The 12,218-nt window shown below is 45.8% G+C and overlaps 1 protein-coding gene and 1 pseudogene across 18 annotated transcripts in view; both read right to left on the bottom strand.

The window, feature by feature from the left end:
• Nucleotides 1-12,218, bottom strand: part of CELF2 (CUGBP Elav-like family member 2) — a 618,606-nt gene that overhangs the window by 92,844 nt on the left and 513,544 nt on the right. For all 18 annotated transcript variants that reach the window (XM_090041759.1, XM_090041747.1, XM_090041762.1 and 15 more), the window contains one exon: nt 284-332. In XM_090041759.1, coding sequence (XP_089897885.1) covers nt 284-332 — 49 coding nt within the window. The remainder of the gene's footprint in view (nt 1-283; nt 333-12,218) is intronic.
• LOC149865473 (UPF0415 protein C7orf25 homolog) lies at nt 10,181-11,056 on the bottom strand (annotated as a pseudogene).

Below are 12,218 nucleotides of genomic sequence, written 5' to 3'. Positions count from 1 at the left end.
AACTTTACAACAACCACAGTGGGATGCACACAAAAGGCATATGCAACAAGGCTGTGACAGAGCAGGTGCAAGAAAATGAGGAAAGAGCAGTTTCAGAGAATATTTCCTCCATTATTTAAGGTATAGATAAGGGGTTCAGAACAGGTCACCTCTTTTTTTTAGCTGTAGGGAAACGTTCTTAAAGAATTTTCACTATACAGAGAACCAAGCATAAGCTACATCTTGCATTTTTTTTAATGAAGAGAGACATGCACATTAAATAGGAAATGGGTTAATCACGTACCATTGGACTTTTCACTGTCTGCAGGTTTCATCTGAATGGGATGATGCATCTAAAAATATAAATGAAAAGAAAGTAAGGTAGGTTGGATAGCTACAAAAATCAAGTACTCTACTGGCACCCCCGAGTTCAGCTGCTGAGGAGACTAACTGGATACATGATCAATCTTAAACAGGAAGAACGATATAAATTTAAAATAATACCATAATATTGGCTTTTAAATGGAAGCATAATGTTAAAGGAGGATTTTATAACTAGCAAGCTGAAAAAAATCCCCAAGTCATTAGGCCCACAGGACTCATATAAACTTTAATTTCTTGTATCTAGTTTCAGAAGACTCTTAAGTTACACCCTTCACTAGTTTATGACATGCTTGGTTTCTGTTTTACTGACTTTTGACTTTCCTTTTCTTGAGTTTGTGAACTACCACAGAACCAAGACAGCATTTTAATGTAATTTAAGATTTGCCAGGCAGCAGTGGAAACCTACACGACTTGAAGGAGTTTGGCATAAGAAATGAACTTTTCCTCGTGATTGACAGGTATGTGATTATTCCTTCCGGAACAAAGGGAGAGAGTTCTGTACTTCCTATAGCTCTTGCTTGTTTAGTATTTGACCTTCTCTTCAATATACTTTAAATTGCTTGTTCATAAAACTGCCTTTTATATGGAGTTACTACCCTGGCTGCAATAAAAAGCCCTAACGCACTTTTCTTCTTTGAGCTGTTTCTCGTAGGAAATGCCAAAAGAGAGGAAAACTCCTATGTATAGCTTTATGTGGCGACTAGTGTGCTGTGCTGTACACAACAATATTCTACAGCTTAGCACTGGAATGGCAAAGGCTTTGCCTTCCAGAGTGGATACCACACTACTCAGTCCCTAGCAGGAACACAGATTTGGATTTGAAAACACTAAAGAGATTAAATTACTACAAAGTGTTGCATTTGTTAGACCATTCCTTGCAGACTCCCCCATATTTCTACCATTATATTAGTGGTACCAGTTCTTCAATGGTTAGAAAGTATCTGCAGAGCAATCCCACTGACCACAGAGCTACCATTGTTCCATCCTAATGGACACATTGCTGACTTGCACCCGACAATCATCTCTTAATGTTCATTTTAAGCCTTAAACTTGCAAACTGTTTTACAGGGAAACACAAAGGGGCCTGCACAGAGACTTAATGACTTGAGTGAGGCTCTGAATGTTTGGAAGCATCTAACCACTTACAGCTCAAGGCACCACAGACTTTTCTTTGTACAGTGAATCCTCTATGGCTAGGGGCAGACATTACACATAAACTGGTTTAAGTGATCAGAAACTGGTTTAAACCTGTAGCAGAACAGATGTTCGGTGCACATAAACTAGTTTGAAAATGGCTGAAACCACTTTGAGATAGATCTGGTTGAATGTAGTATCAGATTTAACTGATTTGGGTCAAACCAGTTTATGCAATGTCTGTCCCAGACCCCTTCCTGGTTTAACTTAAACCAGAGTCCCCCAGCATCCCAGATGCTTTGCAACCCTGGGTGGGGCTCTCTGCTCAGAGAACAGGCTGGCCCCATCCCTGTGCTCCCTGGTTGGAGCTCCACAAGCACAACAGTGTTTGCCTGGCTTCCCCTTGTTCCACTCCCCCCCGCCTCCTGACACACACTTGCTGCTCAAGTGGGGATTCCCCCCTCTCCTCTCCCACAGCAAGGACACAGACAGCACGTGGTATGCTAGGTAATGCTGAGAGGTGTCTGTGTAAGGCAGACAGGAAAAAGGCTGACAGGATAGTAGTGTCCACTTAGGGCTTTTTGGAGCTAATGAACAGGTTAGATAGTAATCTCCCTCCACTCCTTTCTTGGAAAAAGTTGTTTAAAAAGAGCTTGAACTAATGAGAGAGGCTTTTGTTTTCTTGATTGGGTGCTAAATGCTTTGTTACTCCCTGTGTAACTAAATGCTGTACAGCTCCTTGCTGGCTCCCTCACCGGTCAGGAGCAGCGTGGGGGGAGGGACGATGAGGGGGAGGACACCTCCCTGATCAGAGCATCCTTCTGGGGCCTGGCCATGCCCTGCTCAGCTCAGCAGTATGAAAGGGAAGGGAGGTCCACTATAGGGCTCCCGTGGCTTATAGCCTGAGCCACTGCAGGCATGTGTCTGCATTTCTTCAGTCCAGAGGAGATGTCTGTACAGTTACAAACCAGTTCAGCATAGCCAGGTTAGACTAACCTGCAAAGATTGAATCAATTCAGGCTCTGGCTTTTTAAATGTCTGTCCCTAACCTATATGTCAAATGGGGCATATTGAATGGGCTATGCATTCTGTGTAGTGGCTGGATACTTGTGGGTCACGGGTTACTTAAAACCATCAGCTACTACTCAGATTCTATTAGAAAAGAAAAGATGCTAAGTAGGAGATTGGGAAACAGAAACAATTAAGCAGAAAATGGGAACTGTGCAATGATGTCAAATGTCTATTTAGAAACAGAGAGAAACTGACTATCATGTGTTGTTTTTGGTGGTGGTGTTTAGTTGCCAATGTCTGCTGGATTCTTTAGCCAGAAAAGAGAATTAGTGTGAGGGTGGTGTCACACATTCAATTTAACACTTATTAACTGCAGTTAAAATGCAAGCAGACACACACTGAAACAATTTAGCTCATGTTAAATGCCTTGTGGCATTGCTGCGCCCATTCAGGTGAGCATTATCTCCCAACATGTACTAGCTTTAATAGGTCACACATTCCAGTGATTTCCAACTGTTGCAAGTGAACAGGTGACAAGGCCCTGGGTCTTCCATAAAAATCTGCTCAAAGTTCAGAATGTAGCTTGGACCCACAAATCAATAAATTCCTTGTTCTGTGTGAAAAAGCTCTTCCTTTTCATTCCCTGCTGTGCCCTAAGGAAAAGCCAGAAGCCACAAGACAGAGGTAGTCACTAGGATGCATAAACTGCTTCTGTTTTAACAATTCCATTCTCTTTGAACCATTTCTTTCCCAAATCAACTCTAACTGTCCAGAACTTGTCTGCCACAACTCTGGTTTCATCCAATTTATAGAAAAAGAGAATCGACGTCATGCACTATCTCCTTTAACTGATGCTAATTTTTAGTCTGTCATCAGCAATACTCTGCGCACTGTAGATGACTTAACTCATTGTACCTTCTCCCGTTGTGAGAAAAAATGAAACATGAAGAAGGGGCGTAGCTTGCTAAAATGATCGCATTACATGCATTATGTCTTCATTAAGCAAAGCAGCTGAAAGATAAAAAGCCAAATGTGGAAAGGAATTGTTTAGGTGAATGTATAAATATATAACTAGGAGCAAAAAGCAAAGGAAATTTAGGCCTGAGTGGTCACAGGTATTTCTTGACATTCTGTGCACCTATTAAGGTTCATTAGGTTGAAGATGAGTCTTTTGGGGAAACGCAGGATTTACCAATACCTGGGTTATTTCAAATGGCCAATGCTCTGGAGAGTATGCAGCAATGGAAAATAAAACAAACCAACCGAACTCTGAACTGGACAGGAAATCTACCTGCTTTTCTGCCAGTACTGATACATCACTTAATTTGGTAGTGTCGAAACAGACTCAGAAGATATGTAGTTGCATCTCTGATTTTGATAATGACATGACTCTAATTTGTGGGGATCTTTTTAGCGCGGAAGCCAATTTGATCAAGTTCATAACACAAGGGTTCTTTGCAATACAGTGGTCACCCCCATTTACCCAGAGTGGTCACCGTATCACAATCAATCCACTTCTGCGAGGGAATAAATGCTACAGATCTGCTAGTGTTACATTCGCAAAGAAATTAAGAATCTTCCTCTTGCGCCAAGAGTGATTGTCCATGACTTCCTGACCACGGTTAGAAAAAAATGTCGCCAAATGAAGGGGATCATGTGCAGTACGTGGTATCGGGGCTCAGACTGCAATTGGCTGATTGACAGTCTGAGCCCTGGGACTGCACCACAGTGAGTTCGACACTTCGGTGTGGTCCGCAGGATGAGACCCAGGACTGACACTGGAGTGTCCCAGCTTTCCCTGTGGGGAAAACTGGGATTCCTTGCTTGCAGAGATGTGCCCGGGCAATCTCTGAAGTGAGTCTCTTGAAGTCGGGAACCCCATCTTTTCCTGCTTCCAGAGATTGCCCCATTTTCTGGGCTTGAGGGGCCCAATCCTGCATAGGAATTCCTGAGGCATGCAGGACCAGGACCCCCAAACCCAAAAAATGCCTGCTAGGGGTGGCAGGATAGCGTGGGCAGCTCTGGGCTGCTCGTGCTCTCCCACCATAAAGCAAATAAATCTGCTGCAATAAAGCAGCATGTTGTGGTACAACAAAAGGTATATATGTCTAATGTATTTGCTGTCTCTTTGTGCCTCCATAAACATTTTTTAGGTTGAAGAAGAGTCTTCTGGGGTAATGCAGGATTTTTATGGAGGCCCAAAGGCTGCATCTGTTTCTACCCCTCAACTGTGCAGGCCCCATTCTCTTCTGTAAACCAGGAGTAACTCTGGTGTAGTCCACAGAGTTACATTCATGCACAACTAATGTGAGATTGGAAGGAGGTCCTGAGAGCTGAAACTGCAGGGCAGCCACGGTAAAATGGGTGCAGAACACAAACATGGTGCTGGAAAGAAAAGGGTGGTAAAGAACGTTACCCTGTCAGGTTTCTAACATCAGAGGGCTCGTGTTGAAGCTTGTTTAACCCTGGCCATCACCAATTGATAAGTTAACAACCTTTAACACTAGATTCAATAAAACATGCCATTTATAACCTGAAATGGGTTTTACAGAGTCACTGGTTCGCATCTCATTATGAAACTCATTGCTGACCTCTAGAGACAACTGCCGTGACAATACATATTATAAGCCCTCTGCCCATAAAATATTTAAAGGCAGGGGAAAAAAAAAGAATGAATCTGGAAGAGGTGTGCAGTGAATGAGAAAATTAAAGGGACAGAGACAAAGGCTAAATGGGTACTTTCCGTTCACTCTACAATGAGCGCAAAAAAAAAAAAAGAAAAAAAAGAAGAAAAAAAAAAGAAAATCATCTCTGCCTTTTCTATCTTGCTTGTATAACTGTAGGCTATAAAATAATAAAATAGCTGTGCTTCTCAGGTCCTCCAAAAGATTACAGATGATATAAACCTGTTTCAAATTAGATGCCACCCACTAGAATCATGTCATCTCCTGAAATGAAGGATTTCACGTCTTATCAGAAAGCAGTTATTGTAGTTATACATCACAAAGCCATACACTTATGTATCTCTAGGTAAGTGATTTCTCAACATGCCATGCTGTCATGCTATAAACAGGGAAGGCTGTCTTTTTGTGACCTGAAGGAGGCTTTGCTTATAAAAGTGCAGTATTTATGAGCTTATATATGCAATTAATAGGTGGGGAATTAAAAAAATAAGGCAAGTAAATTATTTACATCCATTAACAAGATTTGGAATAACTCTTGGTTCCCATAGCAAAAGAAACAACTGTTGTGTTTTAACACGAGGTCTCTCTGAATGCGGAGAGCCTCCAAAGAGAGGTTGAAGGATCACACTTAGAGTTCTTTGGAACAAGAGCATATACATGATTTTATCATAGCTCTTTTACTGATTTATTTTAGGACTGTCAAATGATTAAAACATTTAATTGTGATTAATTGCATGATTAAAAAATATAGTCACAATTAACAGTGATTTTACTTGCACAGGTAAAAACTCAAAAGTATGCACAGAAAAACTCAAAATCATGCAAAATTATGCAGGCTCCTTGTAAGGTTGGGGGTGGGGGGGTCTGTGTGTGTGTGTGTGGGGGGGGGGGGGGTTGGAGCCCAGGGAAGGGGGTCCCCTGCATGCCCTGGTAGGATGCCCAATCTGAGCAGGGTCTTCAAGGGGCTTCGCCAGGCTCAGGGCACATCCCCAGCCCAAGCATGGCCCCAGCAGTGGTGGGCTCACCCTGCCCTTGCCCCAGCAGTGGTGGCTGTGGGTAGCCCGGGCTGGGGGCAGCCGCTCTGGCCAAGGCCCTGGCCCAGGCCTGAACCACCCTGCTTACTTACTCAGCAGGTCTGGTGGCTCCATGCAAGTCCCAGCAGGATGCAGGCTCCAGCAGATGTAGTAGGAAGGCAGGGGGTGGGGGGAGCACATGAACCCACAAACCCCACACAATCTCCATCCAGGGCTCCAAGTAGGTGGGCTGGCAGTGCTGGGTGTTCGGGGAAAGCAGCGCCAAGCCATGGCAGGGCTGTTTGGCACCCTTGGGCCCCATAGCTCGAGCTTGGGGCAGGTCAGGACAGCCTGGGAGCTCTGGCATGAGCTGCCTCTGGACCTGCGGGTCCCCGTGAATTCCTAATCTGGACCACCAGGGAGCAGCATCAGTGGTGGCCCCTTGCCCTACGACCCTGCAGAGGCAGCCGTTGCTGGCGGGTGAGGGTGGGATTCCTCGTGAGCCACCCCATCAGCCCTTGCTCCGCACAGACCTGCATGCCCGGCCCTAGCCCAGTCCTGATGGAGCCCAAGTCATACTCAGTGCTGCCGATGAGCCAGGTAGAGTCACTGCTCTCCTCCCTGTGCCACCCAGGCTCCTGCTGAGACCCAGTGCATCCAGCAGCTCCATGAGGGTCCTGGCAGGATCCTGGGCAACACAGGGAGGAGAGTGGCGGCTCCACCCGGCTCCAAAACCACACACGCAATTAATGCGTTTAAAAAAAATTAACGCATTAATTGGCTCTTGCATTAATCATGCATGTTAATGCTGATTGACAGCCCTAATTTATTTATTTTTATTTTATTTCTTCATTCAGACAGACAATAAATATGACCTAACACTTACGTAGCACTTTTCTTCAGTGTATCTCAAAACAATTTCCACAGGAGGTATGCATCAGTAACCCCATGGGGAACTGGAGGCACAGTGGGGTGAGAATGATTAGCCAGCAAGGCCAATGGCAGAGCCAACAAATGAACCAAAGCCTCTCAAGTCCCAGCCCAGTCCTGTATTCACCAGGGCTAAGTCAAAAAGCCTGAGGCTGAATTGATTCAATCTCCACAGGTTAGTTTAAGCTGTGTAGATTGAACTGATAAGCAAGTGAATAGACATTCACTTCTGATTCCAGAAATGCAGCCACATGCCTGCAGTGGCCCAGGCCAGAAGCTGGGGATGCTAGCGCACACCTCGATGCTCACCTGGAGCAGACAGCTTGGGCCAAGGCTTGCCTGCCCACTCTGTGAGGAGGGGGTGTGCAGGGGAGGTGCAAAGCATCCTGGGATGCTGAGGGAGTTAACTTGAATCTGGAGGGGATCTGGGACAGAAGTTCAATAAACCGATTTAACCTAAACCAGTTAAGTCTGATACTACATCCATCCAGGTTTGTCTTAAACTGGTTTTGTCCATTTGGAAAGTTTATGCACACTGAGCTTCTGTTGTGTTACAGATTTGAACCAGTTTCCAGTCACTTATATTGGTTTACGTGTCAGTTCTGTCCCTAGCCTGGGCCACACAGGATCAGGACTCCAACATGACAAGCAGATTCCACACAGGACATGGAGCTAAAGAAGAAATAACAGCTTACAAGATGTACAATTTTGCTCCACTGAAGCCAATGGGATTTTCAGTGTTGGCAGGATCCAACCCCAAGTCATGGCCTATAAATTAAAGATGACTAATTAGGTTTAAAAAAAATCTTGTTCCCTAAGCAGGTACAGCCCCTTGTAAATGTAGCCATGCTGGAAAAAATAAAACCTCTCAAAGGTACAGCTCCTTTCCAGCTTTAAAATCTCCCAGTCATCTTTTCAATGGTAATAACTCTACCTATTTACATTCTTGTCAAAACCATGTGACATCTGTATGGGAGAAAACAAGCAGGGTAAGAGTCTATTTCTGGCAAAAAATATTGCAGGGAAATTAGATTAACCTGGGTGGAATTCTATCTGGGAATTTGGAGTCTGTCGTGGTGATTAAGTCATCATTTCTGTCAGATTACTCTAATCGGCTGTCAAATAACATTCCACAACCCCATCTGTAACTTGGCATCCTAGTTATTCAGTCGATGTTACCTTCTGTATACAAAACAAATACCAAACAAGGAGGTGCGCAGCGTCTAGCATTTAGCAGAGTCATTAGCTGTGATTACTATTGTGTTTTCACATTGCACAACATAAGCTTACAGCTTGTTCTATTTATTTGCAGAATGTTAAAAAATCAGGTGTAATCTTAAACACAGAGAGAGCTTGCGCTGCATGGAAGGAATTCTCAGCAGAGCCAGTTGAATGTAGGTCTTGGGATGCTCTTGTTAACTGCCGGGCTAGCAGCAATTGCTTCACCTTTTAGCAATATTGTTAGCACACAGAAGGCAAAGGAGAGCATTTGCAAAACTAACTGGGACTTGGACCCTAGAGCTGCGTGAAATTTCTCCGAGTGTTTCGTGTCGAAGCTGTTTCAATGCGTTTCGAGCTCGAAACAGCGAAATCGAAATGAATCAAAAAGCTTCGTAAAGAAAGGAGGGCGCACAGAACGTTTTGAAAGTTTCAAAACACTTTGAGTTTTGAAACAAGCCAGTGGCGAGAGGCAAGGGAGAGCCAGGCCTGTGCTCTGAGTGGCTCCAGAGCCCCATGGAGCTCAGCCCCGCGGCAGGGGGCACAGCATAGCCCTGGCTCTGCCCGCCTCCCGCCGCTGGGCTGCGCTCCGAGTGGCTCTGCAGCACCGTGAAGTGAAGCCTGGTGATGGGAGGCAGCCAGAGCCAGGGCTGTGCTTCACCTCTCGCCACTGGGCTGAGCTCTGTGGGGCTGTGGAGCCACTTGGAGCACAGCCCAGTGGTGGGAGGCGGGCAGAGCCAGGGCTGTGCTCTGCCTTTTACTGCTGGGCTGAGCCCCATGGGCCTGGCGCTGTGCGCAGGCTGTGCCAGGAGGCAGAGGCAACCTCCTGTCATCCGGTGCAGATCCAGGGGCCCGCACCCCCAGGATGAGTCCAGCACAGCCCTGCAGCCCTCCTGGGGGTGTGGGCCCCTGGGTCTGCACCGGGATGACAGGAGGCTGCCACTGCTGCCTGGGGCCAGCAATGGCATCTGTGTTCTCCGGTGCTGGGTGCGGGCTGTCCCCAGTGCCAGTCCCAAGTGGCAGCTGCAGCTTCTTGTCATCCGGTGCAGATCCAGGGGCTTGCACCCCCAGGAGGAGTCCAGCACTGCCCCGCAGCCCTCCCGGGGGAGCGGACCCCCGGATCTGCATGCTGGATGACGGGAGGCTGCCGCTACCGGCAACTGTCATGAATTGTGCTTTCAAGACTTTGAGGTGCAGCTTCTGAGAAACCTCTGCATCTATTTCCTTGAAAATTTGGCAGAATTCATGCCCTCAACAGGGGCTACCATCTCTGCGAGTTTGATCCGTATCAGACAACAAATGACAAAGTGTTAGGCATTTTCATGATTCCCCATTATAGCCTACGGGTGAAATGTCGAAATGTGCTGAAACAGTGAAAGAGTTTTGATTAAACGAAATGGGGCAGTGCTTCGAAATGAACCAAAACGAAATGACAAAATGAAACAGTGTCTCTTTGAAATGGACGTTGAAATGAAACAATGTTTCGCACAGCCCTATGGGACACTCAATTCTTATTAATTTGACTTTCATAGATTCATAGCTGTTAGGGTCGGAAGGGACCTCAATAGAACATTGAGTCCAACCCCCTTTTTATTGGGGTTTCTTTTTTTTTGTGTTAAAACTTTTACAAGTCCTTTAAGAAACTGTATTTCTCGAGCAATTACAGTTAATAGTCTGACTGATGCCCATGAAAAGAAAGTCTATTGTTTTAACAGTTCTACTTCTTAGCTTCTTCCTGCAGCAGGTTTAATCAGGTATTGTAACAGAAAAGTCACCCACCGGCATAAATCATTTATTTTAAAGACCATAATTAATTAGGTGGCTTCATCAAAGCCCACAACCTGCTGTACAGTTCTCTGGCAAAGGTGTGGCAACAGACTCCTTGCTTTCTGTCACTGCTCTTGGCTGATGGATAGATACACTGAACTTGACTCCTTGATTAGCTGCTGCCCCAACAAAACTGCTGTTTGTGGTCACTGTGATGGCTTTTAAAGTGTCTCCTGTCCCAAAGATGGTTAGTCAGCAGCTAGTGATTTTTGAACGAGCCACTAGTCTTAAGGCATGGTCAGATGGCTGGTCTGGCACCACGTTAACTCTCCTAACTAGCAATGTGGCTCGTTCTTTCTCCCCTGGTCCACCTAAAGTTTCCAAGATGGATTGAAAATCTTTGACTGCAGATTCACAAGCAAACAGCTCCTTTCCTTTCATGAAATCCTCCAGCTGAGGCAGGACTCTCTTTCCTTTCCTGTGCTGCCTGCTCTGTTAACACCTTCTCCTTAAAGATGAAATAGCAGCCACCACAGCTAAGCGCAGATACGTAGGTAATTAAAGTGGTGATGTCCAAATTAACCCTATTGCACGCATCCACTTTGATCGCTGTAGGAAAAGCAATGCTGGCTACTAAGTTCTCTCGATCTACACTGGTCAGCTGCAGCAGCTCAGGACTTTCTTCATCAGATTCCCTGCCACTTAGGTGTCTGTTTTCATCTGAGGTTTCTACCAAAGAATTAACGGCAACTATGTCTCCCCACACAGATATACCCATCTCTTTGAGCCTCTCTGCCATAGGACTGGACACACTGTTGTAAAAAGCAAAGATAATATGCGGGTTGCTGTACTGAACTGGTGGCTGGCTTGCAGGAAATCCTCTGCCTGTTCAATAATGCTTTTGTCGCCATACTGGCCCCTGCCCAGCCAAATCATGTCTGAAATCCTTTAGACAGGCCAACTCCTGAATTCTAGGCTTTATTTCAATATATGCTGCTTGAAACAGGATGTTGGCTGCTATAGACCCTCTGCTTTATCTGTGGCAGGTTAGGGTGCTGTGTCAGGGGAGAGAGCAGTTTTACTAAGAGCTTAGATTATGGATTTGTATAGGATGGTTTGGATAGGGATGCTCCTGCCTTGGGCAGGGGATGACCTCTGGAGGTCCCTTCCAGCCCTGCTTTTCCATGATTCTGCGATCCTACAGGCCCTGTGCCTTTTGATTCCTTGAGGGTGTTACAGAAAGGAATGGCTATTGTGAAATAATATTATTTTGGCTTCTTTCAGATGTAAAAAAGTCCCCCCAAACAGTGCTTTACTTTAAAGCCTGAGTGCCCCTGCACTGAGCCCAGCACACACCCATAAGGGGCACTGTGCCACTTTGACCTGGCTTGCTCATTGTCTGTTGGATCAAGCGCTTCAGTGGGGCTTTTTTGGCACTTTTACTTAAGAGTTGATTCTTAGATAAAAGTGCCAAAAAAGCCCCACTGAAGTGCCTGATCTATACAGATGATGCGGAGCTGGGTCCAACTAATGCACTGCTTCTTCTAGTAAAGCACACCTTTTTCCATGTCTGTCAGCACCTTCTGTGCACCATGAGTAGGAAATGACACATTGCTGAACACACCCACCATTTACATCTATGCAGAGAAGTGATGTGGTCTAGTAAATGATCCTTGCACACAAAGTGACATTATTTTGAAGTTGCTGTTACTTTCTGAAACACCCTCGTACTCACCTTATAGGAGAGGAGGATTTCTTTTTTTTATATGCAATTGTTTATGTGCATGTGCAAATCCAGGAATTTGAAAAGGGGAGGGTGCAGGACTTGCCACCAGTGCCGCAGGGGAAGGTTACAGCCCCCCCTTCCCCACCACCCTGCTGAGAGAACTAGGGAAGCAGATGCTGGGGGCATTTTTGGAGTCCCTGAAGTAGGTGAGATGCCACCCCCTACTCCACCACCGCCACATTGATCTTGGCACCCACTTCCTCCAGTGCAGGCACCTCCCCTCCCATTGCCCTCTCACCCTCTCTAGCAGGGGGTGCCCAGGGGTTCCTACCTCTGGCTGGAAGAAAGGGGTCCTGCTCACTGCCTCCACTG

The sequence above is a fragment of the Crocodylus siamensis genome, chromosome 4 (genome assembly GCF_052110815.1).
Source record: "Crocodylus siamensis isolate JL-2025a chromosome 4, ASM5211081v1, whole genome shotgun sequence".
In the NCBI taxonomy this organism is placed as follows: domain Eukaryota; kingdom Metazoa; phylum Chordata; order Crocodylia; family Crocodylidae; genus Crocodylus; species Crocodylus siamensis.
Note: the sequence above shows the minus strand (reverse complement) of the source record. Positions and strands in the feature narration are given on the sequence as shown.